At 45.0% G+C, this 26,490-nt stretch overlaps 2 protein-coding genes across 10 annotated transcripts in view; both read right to left on the bottom strand.

Annotated features, from left to right (window-relative positions):
* Nucleotides 1-1,838: 1,838 nt before the first annotated feature.
* On the bottom strand, nucleotides 1,839-13,735 carry brpf1 (bromodomain and PHD finger containing, 1). Of its 4 annotated transcripts, none has more exons than XM_070968605.1 (16): nucleotides 13,178-13,735; nucleotides 11,070-11,851; nucleotides 10,538-10,727; nucleotides 10,154-10,441; nucleotides 9,281-9,798; nucleotides 8,905-9,103; nucleotides 8,675-8,806; nucleotides 7,960-8,088; nucleotides 7,365-7,770; nucleotides 6,303-6,611; nucleotides 5,919-6,197; nucleotides 5,689-5,836; nucleotides 5,052-5,185; nucleotides 4,094-4,209; nucleotides 3,829-3,983; nucleotides 1,839-3,113 (listed from the first exon to the last, which is right to left on the bottom strand). In XM_070968605.1, the coding sequence occupies exons 2-16, from the start codon at nucleotides 11,804-11,806 to the stop codon at nucleotides 2,930-2,932; spliced, it is 3,924 nt and encodes a 1,307-aa protein (XP_070824706.1). In that variant the 5' UTR covers nucleotides 11,807-11,851; nucleotides 13,178-13,735; the 3' UTR covers nucleotides 1,839-2,929. The 4 variants fall into 4 exon arrangements, with proteins under 4 accessions (XP_070824706.1, XP_070824708.1, XP_070824707.1 ...); XM_070968607.1 differs by having other exon boundaries at nucleotides 8,914-9,103; XM_070968606.1 differs by lacking the exon at nucleotides 13,178-13,735 and adding an exon at nucleotides 12,484-12,631.
* A 132-nt stretch (nucleotides 13,736-13,867) lies between these two features.
* LOC139335141 (serine/threonine-protein kinase WNK2) overlaps nucleotides 13,868-26,490 on the bottom strand; it is a 42,832-nt gene continuing 30,209 nt past the window's right edge. For 5 of the 6 annotated variants that reach the window (XM_070968598.1, XM_070968600.1, XM_070968599.1 and 2 more), the window contains 10 exons: nucleotides 25,703-26,490; nucleotides 25,150-25,207; nucleotides 24,991-25,064; nucleotides 24,129-24,793; nucleotides 23,020-23,246; nucleotides 22,612-22,821; nucleotides 20,910-21,008; nucleotides 18,053-18,097; nucleotides 16,716-17,017; nucleotides 13,868-16,576 (listed from right to left, as the gene is read on the bottom strand). In XM_070968598.1, the coding sequence (XP_070824699.1) occupies nucleotides 16,226-16,576; nucleotides 16,716-17,017; nucleotides 18,053-18,097; nucleotides 20,910-21,008; nucleotides 22,612-22,821; nucleotides 23,020-23,246; nucleotides 24,129-24,793; nucleotides 24,991-25,064; nucleotides 25,150-25,207; nucleotides 25,703-26,490 (2,819 nt within the window). In that variant the 3' untranslated portion in view covers nucleotides 13,868-16,225. The remainder of the gene's footprint in view (nucleotides 16,577-16,715; nucleotides 17,018-18,052; nucleotides 18,098-20,909; nucleotides 21,009-22,611; nucleotides 22,822-23,019; nucleotides 23,247-24,128; nucleotides 24,794-24,990; nucleotides 25,065-25,149; nucleotides 25,208-25,702) is intronic. The other variant, XM_070968601.1, reaches the window with a different exon arrangement.

Below are 26,490 nucleotides of genomic sequence, written 5' to 3'. Positions count from 1 at the left end.
TCTGAGGATCCTCCATTTCTTTTACCTGAGAGACTTGTTAATTGCAGATAAACATAAATAAAAATAATTTCTCCACTCATCTCTGCTTTTAGATCCTCTAATGTCAGTATATGAGTGTTTTGTCTTGATTACCTGAAGGGGCCTATGGAGGAAAAATTATTGTGTGTGTGTACAGAAATAGGATACAGTTAAAACAGAAAAATAAAACAGGACTTCGTTAAAAAAAACAAAACACCACAAGGTCACCTGCTGTGCTGTTGATGCTTATCGGTAGTTTCCAGTCTCACTCGAAGTGTTTGCCAGTGTAGGAAACTAGGCCTCTTTGCTCAGAGGGGTGTTGCTTTGGTTGCACATCTGAAGACACAGATGTTGTGGAGAGTGGGCGTTCCAGTCGGGTGGGGGATCTTTATCGCGCGCGGAAACAAAACATCAAAAACCTTGGTTTGGCGAGAGGAAATTCACACTGGTTGTGAGAAGGTATTTGTCATCACAGGAGAATGAGCTCATATGGCAACTGATAATGTAAACAGTCAGCCGACTTATGGGAAATGTCATTAAAATAGCAGTAAAATGTCATTAAATCTGAAAATGCCGTGACATTCAAGCCATTTTCTGCTTAAAATAACATCTTATTCTGACAGGTTATTACATTGCATGGGTTTCTTCTTCTCATCTGGGCATTTAAAACAAGCAGGATGGCGCTGTGTTAGGCAGCAGCCTGTTGCAGTAGCTCTGTCGTTTCGCTCATCTTTTGTTCACTTTGTGTGTTTTTCTACGTTTAATTTTTAAATAATTTCCCAAATTGGGATCAATAACGTCTAAAACATTTGCACAGCGCTCACAGATTATCTGGCACCCTCTGCAATAAAGAAAGTAATATCTAGACAGACGTGTTAATGAGACCTGTGTGTTCCAGTAAAGGCTGTCCGACCAGTAGAACCACTGTACAGAGAGCCATCTTTGTCTTATATACCTTCAAATATTGCACAAGGAAAGAAACCCGCAGGACCGGCTGTGACTGTAACTCTACATTCACTGTCACACCCTCAAAGAGAAGTTACCCACCAACACTCAAAGGCTCTCCGCTTGGTAAACCTATTTACCTTGATTTAATTCCCTTAGGCGTGATGAAGAAAGCCTGTGGCCTGAAGAAGGTGTTATATGTCACCACGGTGTCGCATGTCGGGAATACAGCATTTAGCTTAGTTTAAAAAGAGGGAGTTAACTTTTAAGTAAATATGGGCCTGAAAGAACAAGCAAAGCAACGCAAAACCTGACCGGTCATGTTCACTGGCAGCAAATCCTGCACCTGACCTTAAGTGGCGTGTCAGTCTGTGAAACAGTATCAGAAACACACAGCAGTGATGGCACAGTGGACCAGTGGTAACACTGTCGCCTCACTGCGACAGGGACTCGATTCCCGCTTGGGGCGCTGTGGCCGTGTCCTCCACCATGCCTTCTGTGCCTGCTGCCCTTTATCTTGAGGAAAGGGGCCTTTCTGTGTGGAGTTTGCATGTTCTCCCCGAGTTCACCAGGGGTATCCTCCATAAAAAGACCCCACTAAAAACATGCAAGAAGATCACCACCTCACCGAATGGTGACAAGAAGAAACTGGGTCCCCGGGCGCTGCTGTCAGCTGCCAGCCCACCGCTCCTGGTCTGCCGCGGAGGAAGGACTTACCAGGATGGGTTAAACGCGGAAGAAATAATTTCACTGAAGCACGGCATGCGCGTGTTTTGTTGCTGTGATTAATAAAGTAAGTCTTATCTTATCTTAAATCTTGAGATGCACTTGAGTCACAGTTTCCTGAGAAAGGGGTTATGGGTGGGTACGAACTTTTGGCTGAACTCACAGGGATATTCCAAACAATGGCCTCTAGCAATCGCGAAGGAAACCAGGAAGAACACTGAAGGCAAACAAACACAGTGACCACAACAACCCACAAGTTTAAAAAAAACTCAATTCTTTTTATTAAACTTCTATCTTTATGCAATCTGTATATATAAAAGTTCTAAAGCCATCAGCCTGAGACTAAGACAGACAGTGAGGCGATCATGTGTTTCAGGTTTAGTCCTCATTATTCACTGACCAGTGGCCTGCGTGACACAGACGTAGTATGTTAACAAAACCGTATAAACAGGAGACACGTTGGACACAGAGTGACGGACGAAAAAGGCGCCACACAATGATGTCTTGTGTGGCCGGAGTGATTAGAAGTAGTCCATGATAAAAAAAAGAAAAAGAGCTTGTTGACCTTGTTAAGGAGTAAGCAGAATAAATAACAATAACGTTGGTTTGCCCACAGTTCAGGCTGCAATAGTCTCTCTTTGTGCTCCACTGATAAATGACCGGACGCTAGCACCAGACCTGTTTGGTTTTTGTTGTTTTTTTCTGTTTGTTTGGGAAAGGTGGGCGACGCATGTGAGACAGACGTGCCGGGCCGATGGCGGTCGCAGCCATACCCGCAGTGTGTGCATTCCAATATGCATTTCCCTGTTCAAAACTACCTGTGAATGTGTGTGTGTGAGAATGACAGGGAGAGGCAGCCGTGTATGCATCATAGTGCAATACTATCGTTCATCGTTTGAGTCTGTAAACCATCATCTCTTCTGACGTTAAACACATATCGACCACGTACGAGGAATACTTGCATTATTCTGAAGATAGCATATTTTTCCATCATTATTATTAATACCTTTTTTTTTTCAATTCTCTTAAATACAATATTTTACATGTCAGATTAAATACGGCTTAGTGTGCGTGCATGTCTTGGGGGCCAATGTAGTGGACGTTTCTTTTTCCCACTCTGTGCTATTGGCACTGTTTCTCCTGTTCTGTGATGAAGGGCTGGGATCTCGATAGAGGAACACATGCTCCTCAACACCTGCAAGGACCAACGCATACGGTGTGTGTGTTTGTGTGTGTGTGTTCAGTCACTGTCACTGGTCTCGCTGCTGGGGTCTCCCTGCACCTTGCTGCGGTGCTGCATGGCGCGGTGGTAGGCCACCTGCACTGACTTGCGGATGTTGGATTTCCTGCCCTCCAGCATCTTCTCCTTGTCCAGCTCCTGGTCCACCCCGAGCGGCACCAGCTTAGAGCGCGGCAGCCACTGCCTGGAAACACATGCACACATAGTGCAGATTTACAATTTACAGCAAAACACGCATCACAATGGCTTTGTGAATTGTCCCAACACACACACAGTCAGAGTTAATACCTTATTAAAGTGTCATAAAGAAATCCCTGTCAGCATAACAAACCCTGTATGGGGCCTCTTGTCACGCTTGATGCCCAAAGAGCTTTTTTGTTTGTGTATCAGAACTTTGTTTTCCTTGTTTCCTCTCTTATTAATCATCTCATGACCCCTCAGATTTATCTGGTGACCCTATGGAGGGGCTGGACCCCGATGTTGGGAACGATTGCTCTAAAGGCTGCCTGAGTTGTTGAGTCATCACGTTTCTCACAGATTTTTTTTTTCTCTTTAAGCTTTGAAGCAAACCTTGAACAGCCATGATTGTACCGCACAGGGTGACCTAAAACACAACCTGTTCTCTTCCCTCTTCTTATTTTCTAAAACCACGTTTGCCCCATTTCTGCTGAACGTTTTGTCGCCTTGCACTTTGGTACAAATAGTGCAGTTTCCTTTGAACTACTGCCACATAGTTACTTGTGTGCACGCTTCCAGTAATACCAGAAGCCTATTTTGCTTGTGTCTAATGTTTTACTGCACTTCATCATCAAAAAGAAATAATGTGAGTGAGAACAAGCAAAGAAGAGCAAACAGACGAATGATTTGTGACAATGAGCGAAAACATAAAGAGCACTGACCAGGTTCTCTTGTTGTCAAAGAAGAGGACCAGGAACAGGTGCTCCCTGGCCTCCTGGGTCATTTGTTCCCCTAGTTTCAGCACATCCAAAGGGGGGACAGGGATTGGGACACCCCGGTGGAACACCCCCTCTCTGGGCATCTTCGGGTCAATTATCTGCAGGTAAACGGCGGCAAGAGGACGGTTAGATGTACAGTTATTAGCCTGCAGGTGAACAGATCTCTTAATCTGGTTTATGCTATTGGCAGAGTCCACTTGCATCTCACCAGAGCAGGATACGAGGGGTAGCCTCTGCACTTGGCCCACACGAGGTCCAGGGCTTCCAGAGAAGAATAGTCATCAGAGGTCATCCAGCATCCTGACCTGGCCCGGCCACGCACCACTGACAGTAAAAAGACAGGAACAGGAAGACATTCATCATTGTGCAAACTCACTTCTAGCTAAACAACAGATGTGCACACAGTCACGCTGTTTTAAGTGGTTATTGCAACATACATCCCCCTTTCATGGTAATGTTTGCGAAAAACAATGACAATAATCTGTTTGTGTTACGGGGCAGGTGAAAGAAGCAGGTCCAACAACACTGAGTGTCTTCTGAGGGGGAAAATGCAATGCTTTCACATGGAGAGTACTGATCTCACTTTCGGCATTGCCTTTAGCTGTGTTTCACTTCCCCTACAGCAGCTGCCATGCTGATGTCAAACATGTTTTCTGTGCACACATGCTGCTCCTGAGCTGCTCTAAGCTTTTTCATCAGCGTTTTTAGCTTACAGGGAACGATTGCGACATCAACCGCAGACGAGAAAATAGGTAGCTGTGTCTTGAAAGGCGCAAAGAGTAGCTGCTAATGGGGGCTCCAAATAAAGAACAAGAAACGCAAGGAGCACTACAATTTTTTTAAACTGGGCTCCAGGCAAAAGTGAAAGACATTATGAGTCATCGCAGATCAGGTTGTCAGAAATATCAGCATAACCCCAAAGCAGAGTTCACAGCAACACTGTTAATAATGAATTCACTGGCACAAGGCACTGAGTCAAATCATATCAGATCGAATGAAAAACACTGGATCAGCTACAGACTCAAAGATTTTGCAGCTTTCCCTTGCTGAAATTAACATTAAGATTGAAATCATTCTGAGAAGCTGCTCATGGCTACATAAATAGAAACTACTTGTGTATGCAGTGACACAAGGAGGCACGCGTGTGGGTTTGAGTGTGTGCTCACAGTGTGAAACGCCCCGCGATCCTCCGACGGAGTAGGAATCGTTTTCAGTGCCCGACGTCTCCTCGCTGCTGTCCTCCTGGAAAGCGGAGCGTGAGAACGACGCCTTCCCTCTGCCCTGCTTAGAGGGGGTCGTGCTGGGAGAGAGAGGAGAGGAGGGACTGTAAAGATGCAAATATAACTTTATCACAAGTGTTTACAATCTGACAGGTCACAGATGTTATCAGGGATTGATGTTAACACCACAGAGCACAGCTCATCACACTTTACTGGCTGCTGAACTGTTGCGGTAAACAAGAAGCTGCTGATGATCTTATTTTCTTGCACTTTTAGTGATGACAAGACTACGGGAAGTCGCTAAGCATATTCTGCTTTTTACTGTTCCTTTAAACCTGCATTACGCAATGTTATGGCCAGAAGAACTGACCAACAAGCGTACAGTCACACGATCCAGTACATCGCTAACTCTGTCTGTCTGCTGTGCCAAAACAAGGAGGGAAAGGAGGCTAAAATTTCAGTACAACTGCAGGGGTGGGGGGCCAACATGTTTATTTGATTCACTGGTAATAGACAAACTGTGAGAGAACACCAGGCATAGCTTCCATCTAATCAACATCCTGTATGTTTGAGCACCGCTTACCTGGTCCTGTCAGAGGCTGCGCTGCTGCTGCTGCTGGTTGTGGACTCAGAGTCCGAGCTGGATCGAGGGAGACGGGGCTCGTTTCTGTACACGCGGAAGCTCTCCGTCACTGGCTGGTTTCCTCCATCAAAACCGTTACTTGGCAAACCTGAGGAAAAGCGCGACCGAGTGAAGCGACTGCACGTGACTCAAAGATGGCAGCTTAAAGTTTAGCAGCTTGTCTGCCGTACCTGGGAGCAGGTCGTCGTTGTCGCTGTCGCTGTCGGAGCTGGAGCTGGTGTGGGGGCTGCGGGGTCTCTTCCTCTGCCTGGGTGTCGTCAGCAGGGGCAGCTGAGGGGGACCGATGGGGCTTTGGCTGACCCCTGCCCCACCGTAGCCAGCATCCCGGTTCTTGGGGGGGCGTCCTGGCCTTTTGGGGGGGCCGGCCATTTTTTGGTTCTTTTTGGAGAAGAGTACAGATGTCCGGCGGCCCACCTCTGGAGCCAGGGCGGACGAGGACACGCTCAGGTCTTGAGGGAGAGAGCGGTTTACAGGTTAAAATGCAAGCAAATGTTTATGCTATTTTCCTTTAATATGACTATTTTCATGTTGCACAATAATCTTACAAGGCGCACCTTTTCCACCAATCTCCTGGCTGCTGCTTTCTCCTCCCTCATCGTGGTGTCCCGCAGAGGATGGGTGATGGGGGAGGGAAGACCCCCGGTCTCCTCCTCCCACAGACTCCCGGCCCCCCATGCTGGAGCCTCCCTCCCGCTGGTGCGCCAGCTTCCTCTTGATGACACTGATCTCCTTTCTCAGAGCTTTGGCCCTACGAGACTGACCAATGCTGTGCTTTCCCGAGCTGACCTCATCAAGGCGCGCCTGCAGGTAATGCAGCTGCTCTTCCAGTGGCAGCCGCCGCCTGTTCTCTGGCAGGAGCAGGTCTGAGGGGGGGGCAGGGAGAGAGAGGTTGTTAAAAATACGTTTGAAGAATCACTGTGCTAACAGACAGATGATAACGTCACGCTAATTTGTGATAACTGATATGTGCTCTACCTAAATTCAGCATCCCTGCAGGATTCATCAAACTTGATCTAAGGCTGTTCAGAAACAGCTTTGGTGGTACATGAAAAATGCCACAAGGCCCAACACATCATCTATGCTAGCAACAAAGATGGATACAAGTCAGATTTAAAGCAAAGAAACACTAAAATAAGAAACACAGTTTTACAAGCAAAAGTGATTTGTAATGAAGTTTTAACAAAGGAACTGAATGAATATAAAGCACCACCTACTGGTCAAGAGGCGTTACTGTGCCAAAGAAAGATTTTTTTTTATATTAAGCATTTATGCCACAAATATATTTATTAGTGTTGGCAAGGAACTTAACTGTCATTCAATCACTGGAAGGAGAAAAAAGCCTGGAATCCTAAACTGGAATCTATCTATGCTACCTTTCCTATAATCCTCTAACTTATTCTCTTTGACACCCATGACTGGGTTCCCGCATTGTGACAGTGCCTCTTTTTAGTGCATACTGCATGGTCTCCAAATGCAAAGCATTAACAGCATGAATGAGCTGGAAGTTCTCAAATTATATATTTTGCCTCTCGCCTATTTTTCAGTTCAGTGCTTGAGTGAAAAAAAGTGCTTTGGCTGCAAAAACCTCCTAATCAAAGCCAAAGCGGTTCACTTACCATCTTCATTAGAGGACAATAAACCGTCTTTTTCCCGCTCCCGCTCCCTCTGGCGCTCCCGCTCTCGCTCCCTCTGCCGCTCCCGCTCCCTCTCTCTGTCTCTCTCCTGGTCACGCTGACTGTCTGGGCTCGGCTCTCGGGGCAGGTGCATGCCGGTCTCGTAGTCGAAGCCTATCCGTTCAGCTTGGCGCCTGGCGGTTCTTATGACGGCCCCGCCCATCTCTCTGAGGCGGAGGGCGGCACGGTAGAAGACCGTGTCCTTGGCGTTGTACTTGAGGCAGTTGTTAACAATGAGGCCAAAGTCTGCCTCGAAGGCCTCAAAAGTGAGGTAGCGGTGGGACTCCAGCAGGTTCCACATGGTCTGGAAGTCCATTGGAGTGTCAATGTGGTCCAGGTAGTCTGGCACCTGGACAGTGGAGGGTAGAGAGGGTGAATTTTCAGTGAGTGTACAGAAGTCAGAGCGAATACGTAAATGAACAAGTTGTTGTATGACATTAAATGACAGTTCAGGATAATGATGAGATGATGAGCGATATAACAGCCGACATTTATTTTCTCCATTTATTTGTGTGTGTGTGTGTGTGTGTGTATTTACCTCTGCCAGCGGTACAGGCTCAGTGAAGAAGTTGTTAGTGTCTCTTTCCTGTAACTGTTCCAACGTACTCCTCAACAGCACCAGAAAGGGAGTCAGCTGCATCTCCAGCGCCATCTGCTGCACTTTAATCTGAACACACACACATTTTTTAACAATGCACACCTGCTGACTGAAGAAATGAACATAAACAAATCTGTGCGGCGAGAGCTGTGTATGCACACACAGGTTCATCCTCAAATGTACGCATGTACCCACACACTCACACTGCACGTGACTGCACTAAGCTGCCAGTACTGAGGGAAAGTGCTGTTTACCTCACAGATTGTATTTGGGTAGTCCACCTGCACGGTGGATTAACTCACAAGTGGCTCACTCGCTGAGATTGGAAAAAAGTAGCTAATGAATGCATTGCTGTTCTGCAACTGATTGTTAAATGTCAAATGTGTCAGAACGCCCCTGCAGCACCTAACACTCCCACGCCACACAAGACCTGATGGCAGCAAATAAATTCTTAACTTCTGAGAAAAACTGAAATGAGCGAAAGATCGCAGGGATGCAGAGAAATAGAAAATGTTACTGAGAAAGCTAAAATAAGTTTGACCCAAAGAGAAGACTTGTGCACGAACTGCTGTCCTTTAAAGCTCACTGGGAAAAACATATTGTGCCATCACTCGTGTCGCAGTTGTGACAGAAACAAAGCTAATTTGTGTCTCACCGTCTCCCTCTTGAGCTTTTCCCTCTTGCGGATGAGCTCCACCAGCAGCCTGGCTCTCTCCAGGTCGTGTCGCAGCCTCTGCCATGCCTTCAGCTGCTCCTTTAAGGCAGATTGTTTCTCCTCGCTGTCCCTCTGCAACACCAACACGCACAAACCAACAAACATGTTAGACAGCCAAACGAGTACAGGATTACGGTAATGTGCACTAAAAGTAGTTTTAAAACAATTACACTGGTTACCGAAGGGAGTTGTGATGGAGGCTGTGGTGGGAGTGGGTCGATATGTCGTTGGGACTGCAGGTGGGTTTGCAGCCGGCGGAGCAGAGGTACGCCATTCCGACTTTGCCTCTTCAGGGTCCAGTAGCTGTGAAGGCGTTGCATGAACTGGCTCTTCCTGGGCACCGTCAAGTTACTGGTGATTTTGCTCAGCCTGGAGAGAAACAAACACTACTTGAACTCTTGTACCCGCATGTTATAAATGTAAAATTTTCTTAAGGAAGTAAGGAACATTTACACATTTACTGAACTGCAAAGCAAAGAAAAATACAGGAGCCTAAGTCCTCAAAATAAGTGTAAAAGTAGAGGTAAACACAGTGTGTGTGCGTACCTGTGAGGAGGTATGCAGGGCACAGACACCACTGGCGCAGCAGCTCTCCTCTCAGCTAAGATCTTCCTCGCTCTTTTCATCTTCAGCCTGGACTTGGCCTTCGCCCTCTTGGCTCGCTCGGAGCTCCAACCCTTGGAGTCATCGTCGTGGCCGATGCTGGGCTCGTCATCCTCCTCCAGCTCTCCTTCACTGTGAGACGAACCCATGCTGGCACCGCCTACTCCACCCAAAGGTCGGGCCGATCCTGGAGGCGTGTGGATGTCACAGTAAGCCGTCTTACGGACGCTGAAAGAGGTGCCGTTGGCCCCAGTCTCTCTGACGGGCTCCATTTTCATATAGAGGCCCGCCTGCTGCGCACAGGTGACGTGGAAGGCTGTGTAACAGTTGGCTTTGTGACACTGGATGCAGGCGCCTGAACCACGCTGCTTGCAAATGTAGCAGGTGAGCTTCCAGCGTGCAGGGGGAATGTGCTCAATACTATCGATCGGCTCCAGAAAGACTGTGTTCGCAAAGCAGACCTGAGGAAAGGCAGCAAAAACACACTTTACTGCATTACTCATCAAAGGGATAAGGCAGCAAAGACACAGACTGAGCCCTGCAAAACTGTACGCCAACACTGATGTTATTCATCTGAGATTAAAGCATTTTAATTTGTGTTTTCTAATTTATGCATCTGGTGCTATTCATCACACCACTTTCACACTTCACAATCAAGGTTAAATCATTCTGCTCCCACTGTGGAAAATCACAGCAAACTTTGACTCTGTAGGAAACAAATACAAATACTGAAGGCTGTCTGCATCACAGAGGGACACTGCACGATGCAGAGCGCCTCCATATCTGCATGATTAGCTAGCTCCTGACTGGATTTACCTCTGGGATCCAGAGAGCACACACGACGTGCGCCCAGCGTGCGTCGTCTGTCTGTTTGAAAGCGCCTCCCTTGTTGGGACAGAGAGCGCAGTCCACAGCTCTACTCGGGGACTGCAGGCAGCGACGACATAACCACTGGCCCTCTGGGATGTAGGGCACGCCATAGCACTCCTGGTGTACTGCCAGGTTGCACATGTCGCAGAACAGGATCACATTGCTGTTCTGACACTCTCCATCGTTACAGATGCAGCAGACGGCGTCTTCGTCGATTAAGGTACTGGGGTCTGCCTGGGGGAGAGGAGGATGAGGTGAGATCACAAATGGATGCACTCTATATATGTATATATTTTCACTGTTTCCCCCTCAGTTTCCAAGTTCAGGTACCTTGTTGTGGCTCTCGAAGTAGGACTCCTTCTCTAACCGGTCCATGAGGTACTCAAAGACCTCCTGAGGGATGGGTGTCACACCGTCACGCCGCCGCTTGTCGTTCATGATGTCAAGCCAGATGTAGTCCTCCTCATCAATGTCATACTCTACCTCCTCATCCAGCTCCTCCACAGACTTATCGATGTACCTGAACGCCAGTGTTGGAAATAAGAGGAAAATGTGTTTATATTGTTACGTAATAGTACCTGAGTAGAAAAGAAGTGGTGGTATAGGAATGGCACCAACTTCAACTTTCTGTAGAAAGAGAAAATGATGACAGAAAAATAAGAGGAATCTGAGGTCAAATTAATTTCCTGATAAGTGCACAGCAATGAGCAGCGCAGCTATACGTACTATATGTATTTTTGGTGGGAAAATACATGCACCCCATTACAAAATGCCTGCCATGTACTTAACAATAACCCTGCTTCTAATTTTCATCCTTGTTACGTAATTAGAAGTGAACCAGATTAAAATTCTCAATGCAGACCTGTAGTAAGATGATGGCCGAGGGGGGGCATCGGGTCTCTCTTGGTCCAGTTCTCTGAACACCGCCTCAGGGAGCTTGACTGCAGGCCCGGACTGAGTGCTGTGATGATGAGATGAGCCATCCTTCTTCTTTTCTTTGCTCTTATGTTTCCCAGACTTTGGGGTGGATTTGCCCCCATTAGAAGATGGGATGTCTGGGCGGTCCTTGCCGCTTCCTCCTACCTCGCTACCTCCACCATCACTCCCATTACACACCCCTCCACCACTGCCACCAGTACCAGATGGTGGAGCATCCTCCGCATCGCTGTCTTCTTCTGACACCACATCAATGTTCTCAAAGATGCTAATGCGGTGGATCCGTCCTTGGATCTCCAGCTCCACCATGCGCTGAGCCTGGGCATATGTCATTGTCTCTCTGCCCGGGGAGTGAGAGCGCTCTGACCGGTTGGGGCTACCCGGCGTGTTCCCCCCGTGCCCCAGTCCTCCACCCCCATTACCTCCACCATCATCCGTATCCCCTGACCCCGCCAATGAGGCTCGAGGCGGCCGTCCCTTTCTCTTCTTCTGGGGTACAGTCTGTGCAGGTGTCGGGTTGTCATGGTCATAGTGGTAAAGGTGATACTCAATGCCACTGTAGCTCTTGTAGACCTTACGGCAAGTCTCCACAGGGCACTCATAAGGGGGCTTGGTGGCCCGCAGATTGTGACAGAATGTCTTTACATCAAAGTCCAGCCCCATTGTGCCAACAGCCACTGCTGGGACAGATGCTCTTCAAGCTTACATCTGGCAGAGGGGAACATAAAGGAGGACCATGGGAGGGTCAGTTCCAGAGATTTGATCATGATTGCTATGTTATGTGTTAAAAATGCAGTACATTAATTAGATAGCAGCTACTGTCACTGAACTGCAGTAGTTAGAGACACCAGTCTAGACGAGTCGTGCCTGCACATTGAGCACCTGTTATGGTGCAGTCACGTGACAATGCCCCCCATTCCCAGTAGCAAAACAAATGATTGTGTTCGGTTACTCGCAAACAGGTGCAATTTAGGTAAATATGTTTGTTTCTGATCCTGGTTAACTACAGCGGTGTCCGGTGAACGTGCAGTGAAACAAACGGCACAACAGTGTGTCTAGTTGACAGTAACTGCAAGCTTGTTTACAGCCCACGAGCTAGAACAAATGTGGCTAAGGTAACAACACGCAGGACAACATTTAGCTGGAACCCCCCAAAGCTAACCATAGAAATTAGGGTATCTGAACCCAGCTAACGTTAGCCTTAGCATTTTGCTTATGTTTCCTCCCCAAACAATGAAATATTACAGCCTGACGCTGTTAGCCAGTAAGCTAACAGCAGCTAGCAAACAACAATTCTATGTACAAACAGCAGAGCTTCAGAGAATACAGCAGTTACTCACGATTCAACGTTAAAAACTCGCCATTGCTATCTTCCGTTTTTTCACCTTAATCGACGCCAAGTGTTTCATTCAGCTCAGTAACGTTAACTAGGTTGTTTTAATTCGTGTGCTAAATTGTAGCTGTACTCGCAGGGCAGGCGTTAGCTACACAAAGAGAAGTGTCACTTCACTTTAACGTTACAGGGCGTGTTTAGAAACGAACAATTAGCAGCAAACAATGAGCAAAAGGGTGCTTAAAGTTACATTCACTGAAGCCCGACTGTAACTTGGATGACCATTCAGCCCTCTAGTGTTTCCCTCCACAATGACCTCACCCTGTGAATCCCAGACACTGAGCAGCAAAATGACACTATAACGTCCGATTTCACGAGATTACCGCTCCACTACAGCGCGTGGGGTCAGGTTATCATCAGATTTAACAGCCAAAATCGATCAGACATTTAGATCTTCATCTCTGTGGTGAAATAACTCTAAAATGTTGAGCGATACGAGCAAAATAGCCAGGCATGCCTCTTTTGCATTCGGGGTTTAACTTAACGCTACTACTTCGTGTTTTCGGGGCACAGTAGGTTCAGATGGAGTACTGAGATTACTGCGAAAATAACGTTAGCTTCAATAGTGAAAATGTGGCCCAGTTTCCCATAAAAACGAGCCTTTAACGCTACAGATCTGGACTAACATGAGAAGCACTTACTACTCCACGTTCCTCAAGACTGCGTGCCTCGGAAACCTCGCACCAGATCGGAAGGGTTGCAGATCGGTTTTAATTCATTGTATAATCCCAGATGAGCTCACGGGAAGTGCAGGAATATGGAAATGTTTTGATGAAACAACAGAATAGCCCGATCATTTAATTGTGTTGGGAATAATTCAGGAACTCGGTTGAACAAAAGGGGCAACCGCTGCTGTAACGTTACGCCGCAGACGCGGGTCGACACATTCGCCACACAAAGCAGGAGGATCTATTTCTCGGCTTTTGGTGTAGAAACAGAGCCTGTTTGCGCATTTTAACTAAAATTTCAAACCGAGAGAATACATTTTGTTCCTAAGCTCTTTTGAATGATTTATTTTTCTTTTCTACTCCATCGATGTTTTCCCACAGGATATTCTGTGTCGCATGTTGCGAATCTGTGGTTTCGTTTCAAAGATGTCCGCAGGAGTGAGCGTGAAGTCTGGTCTGAGTGCACGTCACACTTTGAAATAAGCCTGCAAACATCCTCTATTTACCAAAACAAATAAACACTGCAGAGAGTTTATGGATGGAGTTCATCATAATTGTCTAAAACCCCACGTTATGTTAAGCTTGCAACCACTCAGAAATACACCTCCAATATGATACAGAATCTAGAAATAAAAATGGTAATAAAAACCAAAAAACACATCATCAAGCACAAAATATTTATTTCTCTCTCAACATACAGTCTGTGATTAGAGTGCAGCAGGGCAGGGTGGGGTAATGCAGTGGGACCTACAGCAGGCAGAAGCAATCCCACACAGTTTTAAACACAAGCCTTAGACAATCACAGCATGTTCGCCAGGGGGCAGTGTTGCCCAGAAACCAGAGAGATGAGCAGAGCAGGAAGTGTCAGGGCTGCTCCTCCTCTGTGCATCTCAGCTCTCCGTCTGATCACTGCATCCCAGCGAATATGCCATCAAATAGTTCATCCCTCCTCTGCTCTCCATGAGCGAGCAGCGAGGGAGGTGGAACAAAAAAAACAACAACATAGTGACAGAGAACAGAAATCTCTTACTACTGGAAGTATTTCACCAAAGCAGAAGACTCTGCATAATAATCCTAGAAAAGTCCAATTCAAACCGAATTGATGGAATAATATACATCAAAGCAACCCCTCCACTACCGACAACACCCTGAAACAATCAAACAAACCAAATGTACAAATATAAACTACAAGGAAACTGTACAATTCACAGCTTGGCAGGATTGGGGTGCTGAAACTTTTCATATTGTGTTGTGGAGAATGTGAAATTTCTAACCATAGAAGCTGTATTGTTTATCTTTGTGGAACATGAAAAGTTGGCCATGCTTGTCAGTGATAAAAAAGTACAGGCGGTGAAACCCACTATATACAGTGCGTCTTAAACATAGGTTAGAATTATGGGAGACTATATGTTGTGCAAATCTCCCGCATCAAGTATCATTTGAATTTTGCAATATATTACTGAAAAGAAAACGAAAAAAAAAAAAAAAAAAAAAAAAGAGGCTGTCATCGAAAGCAACCTGGGAAATCAAAATTCACAACATCAAAATTTCAACAAGGCAATAACGCTGCTTTGTCAGCATCCTGTATTTTTAATGTGATTTGAGGAAGTTTTTTAATTTTAAGTACCATCGTATGTGAACAGAATGCTTAACTGTACAGTGGAATCACCTCAAGACGATAGCAGCATCAAAAAAAAAATAAAAATAAAAAAAATCAAGCTTTAAACATCAAATAAAAAAAAATGTCAGACCTAACTGGTGATTGCACAAAACATTTTACATACAGTGTATGCTGAGTAATAGGACAGCCAAGTTGAAAGAACATCGAGCAGTAGTGACGTCAGAGTTGACGGGTGGTTTGTTGCGTGTATGTTTGCCTGGTAACGTCTATCTGTTGCTTGGTGATTTGTAACTTTGTTCAACTTTTCAGCTTGCTCCTGTTGCACACATCAGAGATAAGGCTTGTGGCAAGGCCACGATCAAAGCTTTGTGGAGGGGTTTAAAATTGCACTTTTAAGCCTCAAGCCTTCACATATTAATTGCTACATTCTGATCAGAACACTACCAGAGGCATATACTGTAGAAACACCTATGTACAGTACAGCTCTGGACACTGCCTTTCCTCTCTACAACACTGCCAACTCGCGTCAGTTGTCCTATCAAAAAGAGGCCGCGTCCGACTGAACCGTTTGACCTGAAAGAGTGGATTTTGGCTGCTGGCGTAATTTTTTTTTTCCTTCTCTCATCAGTCGCACATTAACCATTTGTTTCTGCAAGGCAACGGTACATCTCACCACTATGGCATTCCATCTGTCACAGGGGTGGAAAGTAAACAAGGGTTAAAACATGATTTTATTCTTTAAATAAGAGCATATACTGTGTTAATAGTGCAGTACTGCAAGGGCATTCATATGTAAACCAAAAACAAAAGTGTCTGTAATGCATTAAAAAAGAAAGAGACTGCACTCAAGCTACCGTTAAATAAAATAACTTGGATGCAGACATGCTTTGTTTCACAGAAGAAAAAATATCTATAAATCAATGTTCAAGGCACTACATTTCCTCAAATATCTTTGCCATAAATACTGTCCTGTGAATGCATCTCAAACCACTGGTAGTTGGATTCCAATGTAGTGTTTAATGTGTGTGGAACACAGAGAAAGGCTAAATCAATGTGGAAACTGCAGTGGTAAAGAATAAAGTGAAACACGTTGTTGTGACCGCAGACAAAATGTCTTGTATGGCTGAGTTTAGTCAAGACCAAAGCCAAAAAGCATTAGGTATCCAGTCATACATACTTAACATGTACTGAATAGTATACACACATACGCACACACCCACGCACACACGCACGCGCACAGACACACGCACAATTAACTACAGATATAGGTGTTGTATAAAGAATATCAACACTCGCATGATGTTATTTACAAGATCAGTTTATGTACATGTGTGGCTCTGGTGAACCAGAGCAGAATGGAGTTGCACCATCCTGCCCATACACACTAACACATTAGCAGATTAGGTAGTCCTAGTGGTTTTCGGACAGGGGCCGTTCTCGGGGTCGTGCATGACCAGAGGGTAGGCTTTGACTCCTGGGTTTGCCATTGTGGCATAGGGCATCATTCTCGCAGCACCAAGCAGGCCTACAGGACCCATGGACCCTACGGGACTAGGCGTGCCAGGCCACTGCTGGGGGTAAAGAGGACCAGGAGCCATCCTGCCATAGGAGCCTGCTGGCAAAAGGTACCCAGGAGGGAGCATTGCTGAGGAGTTGGGAGCTAGGGTTGTGGGCATACCAGGGCCTAAAGCAGCAGTCAGGGGGCAGGAAAGAGGCAGCTGGAACTTGCTGGGACCAACACGGCATTTCATCTGAAACAGAAGGGAGTTGGTGTACAAAGTGGTGCACAGGCCGCCTCACAAGTACATCAAATGTCACAGATCAAAACACAACCCAAAAAAAGTGATCCTCAATCATCTACCCGTGAGTGCACGTCTCCTTTTTGAGTACCTCGTGTGTAGCTGCTCCCATAGGCGGCGCTCTGCCTTCCAGGTCCTGCTGGCGTCTCTGCTGTTTGATCTGATTCAGGGAGGGGCGTGGCTGATTGGCTGCCGCGACGGTCTCCTTCGTCCAGTCATCCACCAGCTTGTGAAGATCATCGGTGAACGTGCCTCTCTTGTTGTTGCTGTTGTTGGTCTGGACCTGAGCGAGCCGCGTGATTGGCTGAGCAGATGGCGAGGGTGTGGCTGTGGTGAGAGGCGGCTGGGTCTGACTGGCGGCTGTCTGAGCGGCGTTGGTGTTGAGAGAAGACCCTGAAAAGACACACAGGTCTTAAAAAATCTGTGGCCAGTTCCAAAAAATGGACGGTCAAATCAATTGGCTGCTGTATGGCGTAATTTAAGGCACTTTGGACTGGTGTTGTGCAAGTTCCTTGGGAACTTAACTTTTTTAGATGTCGGCTTCAATTCTATTATCAGTGCACACACAGCTATATTATTTTAATGTTGCTGTGGCACAGTGTGGGACAAGACAACTGTCAAATTTCATCTATCATTGCACCCATTATCACTTAAGTGATCAGAGCTATTAACACTCCCGATCACCTGACAGCTGTCTTGTATTGTATAATTATATTTGAAGAACCCAAGTTTCTTCAGTTTATATTAGAAACATTATAATCACAATGATGAAAAGCAAGCTGACATTCTCTGAACTGTCTCATGTCACCTTAAGGTCTGATGACGTTTGATCATAAACTGGAAAATCTGAGGAACAGGGTGCATTTTGTTTGCTATCCTCTGTAGCTGTCCACTATTTTCAGGTAACACAAACGTAACTAATGGGTCCATTTAAATTTCAGCAATATAATTATTTCATTTGAAGACATAATTTGTTACATTTCTAACGTGTTCCTCTGCTTTTGACACAATGAACCTATAACATCTCCTTCAGGAAAGCCAACTTTCAGTTCTTAAAGAATAGCTGTAATGCTTTTGTTTAGGCCAGAGTAAATTTGTGCACAACTGATTTAATGCGCCGCATTTTGCCAACGTAGCAGCCAAAGGATTACAACATAAATGACTTCCATGACTAATTATAGACAAATGAAATGTTTGATATGCAAGCAATGACAAAATTCAGCAATCCAGACATTGACACTGCCATGCAAAACAACAACAAAGGTAAATTAATGCAACGATCTGTCCAATACCGACATTTCCAACAGTAACTTTTTTCAGTGACAAAACAGAAAAGAGAAAACAAAGTGCACATACAAACAAAAGGACTAAAATAGTGAGGACAGAGTTAAGAAAGACAGAGAGTAAGAAAATAAATGAGATAGTTACTACTACTGCGCTCTTTGCCTAGACATAGTCGTTTCAGAGTGGACCCTATAAAAAGGTAAAACAGCACAAGACAGAAACAGTTAGGCCAGGACACACTGCACACCACACGTATGTGGACAAGCTGCTTCAAAAGCACATTCAGCTATCAAAACAATTGGGGAGAGAGAAAGAGGAAAAAGGAGGACAAGGGGTTTGAAAATCAGTGAGGAGGACTGCAACAAAGAGCCTAAGTGTTCTCTTTAAAATGGAAAATCATTGGAAAAGTTCACCATGAGAAAGTGTCCCTGACAAGCTCAAGAAAGAGACCGTACATCTAGCCTTGGTTTGTGATGATACATGCTAATTAGCTCCTGCTGTTCTAGCAACTTCATCAGGATGAAGACCATCATATCTTATGCTGCCTTGTAAATTAGCTTACTGAAAACAACCGTTTTCTCTTTATAAGAAATAGTGTTGGACAGAAATCTGGTAAAATGTAGCCACTACCATCTGAATCGCCTTTACGAATAATTTGGATTTATTTGTCAGATTTAGTATGAATCAATGCTCCATTAGCTCGAGGGGAGAGACCATAATTAGTGTTTTCTAAGAAAGGAAGACTGGAGCCTGGATTAAAAACAGATCCCTTTGTCGATGTGAGAATGCCTGTGAAACAAAACATGAAACCAAAATAAATAAAACTTCAAACTGAAAGAGCACACAAATACTAGCTGGGACTCATCAGAGTCAGCACTTGTCAGAAACATGCAGGTAATCAGGAGAGGTGGACGAGAGAAAAAAAAAAAAAAAGTAGTAATATTGATGATACAGCCCTTCATATGGCGGAGCAAGTCTCCATCAGTGCCCTGCCTGGCGCCTGCACCATGCACGTCTTCTCCGTCCAAACATGAGGGACAGAGAGAGCTCTCCTCTACCACAGCAAAGGGCCCTGCCTATTGGGAGGTGGGGGGGGGGGCTGAGGGGGGGTCTCTGTGTTAGTATACAGAGGATTGCTGACTTGGGCAAAGTGCCTCGACTTGGGAGATGTCACACAAATTAACAGTGGATGGAGACACACAACAAATAAATAAGGCATAAAGGTTTTGGTATTCTCTCTCACATGTAAACACACACACACGCTTAAACTAACGGGCACACTGTCTGGGTTTAAGATCTGACCTCAGGCCCATGTTTGGAGAGAACTAGCCCCTGTGTGCTCATGGGGTCTGTTTTTTTTAAAGCAGGAAGCACTGCACAAAGCATTTGTATGGGGGGGGGGGGGGCATTATACCCACAAATGAATGGTTATGAATGTAACTGCAGTTCTATGAATTGTGGATGATTGCCAGAGGAAAGACTGTGAAAAGACACTTGCAGCCTGGGTATTGGGGGGCCACACACATGGATCTACAAGAGGCATAAACACCCTGGAAATGTTTCCTTTTCAGTCTCTATGCCAAGAAAACGAATGGTGGCCACCCTCGTTGGGGTCATTCTAAATTCATGGAGCCACTCTTTGTGTTCGACTTCACGCTTTCTGACCACCACACAGTTCTGCCAACCTAGAGGACTAATGGCAAAATGTTTATGAGGAAGTTTTACTCAGAAGAAGGCGAGCGTGTTGGTCAGATGACCCAGGCTACAGTGCTACGTAAGATCATATTTACAGCAATACATAAGGTCATGTTTACACTGCATAGGTGAACAAATGCACAACAGAACATGTTGTTACAGAAATATCTGAGGGACTACCCAGCGATGCAGAGCAGGTGCAGGAATTGCACTGAACCTGTAGTCATGAGCAATATTTCCAACAATCAAATTAGAGAGCCACTGCTTTGATAAGGCATGGCATCTTATTTTAGTACAAAACAACAAATCACTGCTGCTGAAACTCATCTAAATATCAAATCTAAATCACTTAGTGGTCAGAATCAAATCTTCAAAAAGTATATTTCTGTCTGCCAGTGTCTTCCTTAAAACTTCCATGGTAGGCACCAACATCATAAAATTTCAAATTCTGCACCCTAGTGGCTTCAATCGAATTCACTAATAAGTGATGTCTGCCGATATATCAGAGGAGCAGGATGAATTTATCAGGCTGACAGCATGTTTTTATTGCTGAATCTTCGAGAAAAGAGATGTCCGACTAAAAGGAGAGTCTTTGGACACTCCCATCAGGAGTCCACTGTAAATACTCATGACTGAACTGATGCTTAGCAAAGGCAAAAACCCAGAGCTTTAACATCTGTTTCAAATCTCTTGGTCCCAGGGTTTTGCATAAATCTGACACATAACCTCAAGCACTACAAAGGCCCAGATTTTATTAATTACAGTCATACTTGCTGAGCTTCTTCCATGAAGCAACAAACAAGACTTGGAATGAACCACCATTAATTACTTTTAAGTGGCACAAACAATCGTCCACAAACACTTCTGCACCAATTACAATGATTACCAGCAGCAACAGGTGAGGGGGACTTCCAGCAAAGTCTTGAGCTACACAGAAAAATGACCTGCTTCATTGACCGCTTGAAGATGAAAAGGAAACACATCCTGGCTGCCTTTTGACTCTTGTGGTGCGTGCACATGTTAGCTGTATTCAGCTGACTTTGTTCATATGAGTTATGAATACCAACATCGCGTTTGTATGTGATGGATATCCTCTGGCCGTCAGAAAAAAAAAAGGAGGGAGAGGGCGAGTGGCAGGAATAGAAAATAGGTGAAGTATGTCGGGCGAGGAGGCCCGTGAGGAGGGTGAAAGAGAAGATCCACTATATTACATATAAATAAAAAACAATTGATAAAAGAGAGAGGCAGGTTAAATAAAGAGAGGATGGAAATGAGTGAGGGGAAATAGAAAAGAACAAATACAAACAGATGGACAGAGACACAGGTCCACTGAGGAATCTAGTGCGTGGTTTGCTACTAGATTTATAGGTGACTCTCTCTGACGTTTGGTGGTAAACCGTCCAGCCTGTAAAAATGAATATAAGAGGGAAGAAGAGAAGAAACAAGAGAGACACTTTGTAAAAGTGCACAGAGACTGGGATGAGAAACCCCCACCATCAAAAGCACCAGCAAAGGATACTACGAAGGAGTGCACGATATGCAGGATCCCACTTTATTACCTGGTGATTAGCGGGGCATTTCAGCCAATAATTAAAGAGCCTCATTAAGGGAAAAACAACTATCAGGTAAGGGTGTTGTGGTTATGTGTTTGAGTTTTGACCTTGATATTATTTGTTTGTCTATTAATCAATTAATTTATTATTGTTCATTTAAATGGGGTCAGATAAAAATGCTTATAATCTACAGATTACAGTACATTTAAGAATAAAATTGCACTTTTGAATACAAAGTGTTTATACAGTGCGTAAAAATGATCAAGTATACTGGTAACTACTTATTATACTATAATAATAATAATAATAATAATAATAATAATAATAATAATAATAAATAAATTGGATAAAATAAATCAGCCAGTTACAAAATAACAAAAGTTCTGGGGCTGATTTCACAAACGCATACTTTGACTGAAAAAGATGTTATGTAGAAATCTAATTTCATCAGCTGCACAGAGCTGTCCAGTTCTTGACCCTTGAACTAAATTAAAACATTTCAGATTAAAAACATGGCAAGCTGTTACAGTTTCAGGGACAAAACCCTGAGCCTTGTGGTCAAATTTAAGAGGTACAATGACATTTTACAAGGAGGGACGCTCTGGGACACCCAACCCCAAAATAGTGGAAGCAAACTATGAAAGGAGACATGTTTTGTTATTTGTCCTGGTTTTACAATAACCAAGAGTACAGTGACCAGCCTACTGTCTGTATTTTTGGTAGCTTGGTTAATAATTTTGTTATAATGGCTACTAAAAAACAATAAACCATATTTGCTAACTATTATTTATTCTTAATCCTTATTCTCTATATTACACATTATACTTTCTTATAGATGTACTGAATAATTTTCATTGATTTTATGTTTTACTTTTAGTAACTGTGTGCACTTTAAGAATGTAGTTCTTGGAATTCACCGAATATTTATTCACTGTTTTTCCTTTGTGTAGCATTGGAAGAAATAAATTATGACTAAAATCTACTTCAGTGAATTTAGGATGTGAACTTGTTTTAAAATGTGTAACACTTAAATTATTGGACAGAATGCCAACCTCAGTTACTGTTATCTTGATATTTCACATTGGTGCATCTGTATTACTCATATGGCAACGCACATATTCATGTATAGCATTGAAGTGCCACGTCTCCTTTTTGCAATCTGATGATGCTAGCCATCTGATAATTTACAAATGTGTAAGGCTTCAGTGTTATATGTCGTATCCTGTTCCTGCACACAGAACAGGTAACAGTTGTTCAGTTACAATGAGGTGGTCCTGTTTGTGTCTGCAAACCTTCAGGGTGAGACTGTTGATCCTTCTACTTGAAAAATGTTGTCCATGGACAGTATGGACAACATTACCACTGTTTACCTTAGCCCTAGTGGCTGTTTTGTAGATATCACGTCCCATCCACCCACACACACAATCAGCATGCACATGAACCTGTAATGTGTACCTTGGCCAGGGCCAGCTTGGTTGGCCATTCCAGCATAGATGTTGTCTGAGGAGAAAGAGCCCTTCAAGGAACAGGGTTGCTGGGTGTGGACCTGCTCTGGGCCCGTGCTGTGCTGATTGCTGGAGCTGGAGCTGCCACTGGAGTGGGCCGAGCCATCTGACAGAACTGAGCTTTTCGCCGGGGAGCCCGATGAACTGGCACCACTGTCACCTTGGTGCATAAAATAAATAAATAAAAATAAATAAATAGATAAATAAAAGTGTGAGTCAGAGTGAATCACTGTGAATCACACACTCCTACGGTTTTCTGAACCTGACATCATCCCTGTTTTTTTTACTGAAAAAGCTCTCCCATACTCACAGCTCATCACATAAACCACTTATTGCCACACCACCCCAACCCACACACCTTTTCTGTCTGTGGAGGTGTTCAGATTGTTTTTGAGCTGCTGCACCATCGGATTGAGCAGCTTGCCAGCCTTCAGCTTGTGCTTGCTGGCCCTGCGCCTGCGGCCACTTGGGGGTGCGGCATGAAGCAGGCCGACATTGGGGGGCAGCGTTTTGCCCAGCTCCTTGTACAGATGCTCAATCTCATTCCTCTGGAACGCCTGCAGCTCAGAGATCTCCTTCATGTGTCTAGTGAGAAGGTGCAGGGAGACAGAAACAGACAGTGAAGCACTTCAAATATTTCTCGCAGGCTGCTATTCAATTTCATAGCATTTTTTCAAGTGTTCCCTGAGTAATGTACCCTAAAGCCTCTGTCATTAATGCTTACAGCCATGATACCTGCAAGTCAAGGGGCACCCTTTCCTGATAAGTGTCGGATTACCGTCATTCATAAAAAAAAAAAACCTCTCTATGTCTTCAAAAACAAATTGCACCAGTTGACTGAAAAACTGATCATTTTATGAGCTCCTACATGATCATTGTCACTGAAAATACTGAGAGAAGGCAATAATAAAATACACACAACAACATAGATGATGATGATGATCTGTGTACAGGAAAAGAAAGTACTGTGATATTCTAAGAAAATGTAAAAATCCAAGTCAAAGAAAAGAGTGATATATCCCCTCATAGCATTTTTACTGTTGCCAAAATGGGGGCCAGATTTTTAACATGGCCTGTCTGCTTGTTGATACGTTTGATTTTAGCAGCTTACAAACACACCTTTTTGACGCAATTACAAACCATCACTACTGGATCTCTCTGCTACTAGCACAGAAAAACGCTGCGACTTGCAGCCTTGAGTCTTCGCTTTATAATCAGTTATTTTGGGAGAGAATAGGCCTCTTTTTAGAAAGCTGTCATGACTGAAAACTGTGTGTTTACGTGCATAAAACCACAATCAGAAAAAAATTGTGTTTTCTTTTTACAATACAGGCAGCAATAAACAAGCACTGTAAAGTGACGTGCACAGTTTAGATTAAAAGTAAATAATTTCTAAGAAAACACTGCTGACACAGCAAGCAACTCATTTTTGCAGCTGTGAGTGAGTGCATATGTGTTTAACATTACTTTTCTCTCAGTTTCTGTAGTTCTTTCCTCATATCTGCATCCTCAAACTCGGAGTCGTTGTCACTGCTGATGTAGGATGAATGGGCATGTCCTGCAGAAGGCGAGGGAGCGTGACCATTCATTGCCACGGGCTGTCGGCTCGGTGAATCAGAGCTCTGCTCACTTTTGCTCCGACCAGAGCGCCGCAGGAAGGCCACTGCCCTCTTCATGAGGTCGCTTCCACTGTGCTCAGACAGGGCATGAGCTGGGGGAGCTGGGTGGGCCGGAGGAAGGGCTACGCTGCTGCTGTCCTCATCTGCTGAGTCAGAGTAGAGGTGAGAGGAGTGGTGGTGGTGGTGATGCGTTGGTGTGTCGATGGTCTGGGCCCGGGGGATATGGCGTGGGGTGAGATCAGGGCTAGAAGTGGGGGTAGCATGGTAGAAGTTTGGTGGGGCAGAGTAACGGTGACTACCGTGGGGTTTGGATGTTCCTGCATTCTCATTATCAGCTGCAGCAGTCACAGAGGACCTGCTCACAGCCACACAACCCTTCTCTTTGCTCCCTTTGCCCTGAGCCTGGCTATAAGACCCTCCAGAGCCACTAGAGGGTGCTGGGGAACTGCAGGTGCTGCAGCTTGTATTGCTTTTCTCTAAACGACAAATTACATCCGGTGGAGTGGGGATGATCTGGAAGGAAGAGGAGCAAACATTCATAACAAAATTAGGGTCTGTAAACATCATCAACGAATGCAATGTTTAAGTAACAAACTGGACCCAGGACAAACACTGACATAAGTCATGACCTGTAATATAATTTAATTGGGGCAAATGTCATTTATATTGAGCAGATTTGCTCCTTAAGAGTTTTAAAAGTGGATTCTTACTTGAAAACGGCTTTTGGAGCTATATGAACTGGAGCTGGTGGTCACATCCCGTCTGTTCAAAACCCTGTTAGTGGCTAAAGAAACAGGAAGAGGGTTGCTCAAAACAAATGGTTCTCCAACAGGAGTTATGTGATATGGACATTACATAATGTTACCTACCTGCCACTGCAGAGTCACTTAGTGCACCCACACTATCTGTACGCTCAGGAATCTGAGGCTAAAAGAGAAAAAGAGAAGGGTGGGTGTGTGTGTGTGTGTGTGTGTGTGTGTGTGTGTGTGTGTGTGTGTGTGTGTGTGTGTGTGTGTGTGTGTATGTGTGGGGGGGAGGTTGCAATCATTTTGAATAGTGGCAAGTGGTAAATCGCTAGATGAGTGTGGTAAGGCTAGCCATTATCCTCTCCTGACCTCAGTTTTGTCTGAATGAGTCAGACCTTAATTTGTTTTTGGTAGCATGCATGCACACAAGGAAACACACACAAAATGAAGCTGCCAGAGGAAGAGATCATAGTGAATTATTGTGCTGACAGCAGTAATTTTGTTACCCTCCTCTCGTTCTAAACCCAGCATTGGTCTTGCTCTTTACAGCCAATAGTCAAATCAATATAACACAGGGCAAGGAAATGATTCAATGATGCTGCCATTAACTGAGCTCCTCACCAATGTCTGAATGCTCAGAGTTCTCTCTCACACACAGACACACAGTGTACTTTACCAGTGGCTCCCCTTTCTTCTTTGTAAGTGCTCCCTCGGTGCTCTGGCCATCTGAGACTGGAGGTGAACTGACTCCCTCTGTGCTGGAGGCCTGTGGGTCAGACACAGTGCTGGAAGGCTGGGAGGGAGCGTGCTCCTGGTACAGCAGGTTCCTCAGCTTCTCATCCAAAGTCTTAATGGTGCGGTCAACAAACTCCACCCTGCGTGGGCCCTCGCTGTCCGACTCTCCTGGCCCCCCGCTCGCTGGCTGCTGGTGGCTTGACGATTGGGAGTTCTGGGAGGTCTGATGTGCTGGACTCTGGGGCTGGGAGGTGACTGTCCCAGGCTGCATGGGCGTGGCATACGGTTGCTGCAGGACCACAGACTGATGAGAGGCCACCTGAGGGGGTAGTTCTCCAGTAGGGCTGGACTTCTGGTTAGGCTGATTTGCTTGAGAGGAGGCCAAACCACCAGCTGCTCCTTTATCAATAACATTTACATCCAGAGAGACAGGTGGTACAATAGCGCAGCATGGCATGTCCGCTACCATGGAGACAGCAGAGATGCAAGGCTCTTCCACAGGAAGGGAGTTGTGATGGCTGGCGCCAGAAGAAGAGAGGGCATGTTTAGTTACACAGGGCTGAGGCTGCTGGATCCGGGCTTTGTCAGTATTTTGGTCTTGAGGGTGCACTGTAGTCTGAGCTGCAGGGGGCACAGAGGAGGAGGAGGACGGACTCTGGGAGGATAAAGATGCGACTGTAGTTGTGTTGCTGTTGGTTCTGACTGATGATGGGACAGACTTTTCAGGTT

This window comes from Chaetodon trifascialis, chromosome 8 (genome assembly GCF_039877785.1).
Source record: "Chaetodon trifascialis isolate fChaTrf1 chromosome 8, fChaTrf1.hap1, whole genome shotgun sequence".
In the NCBI taxonomy this organism is placed as follows: Eukaryota; Metazoa; Chordata; class Actinopteri; order Chaetodontiformes; family Chaetodontidae; genus Chaetodon; species Chaetodon trifascialis.
Note: the sequence above shows the minus strand (reverse complement) of the source record. Positions and strands in the feature narration are given on the sequence as shown.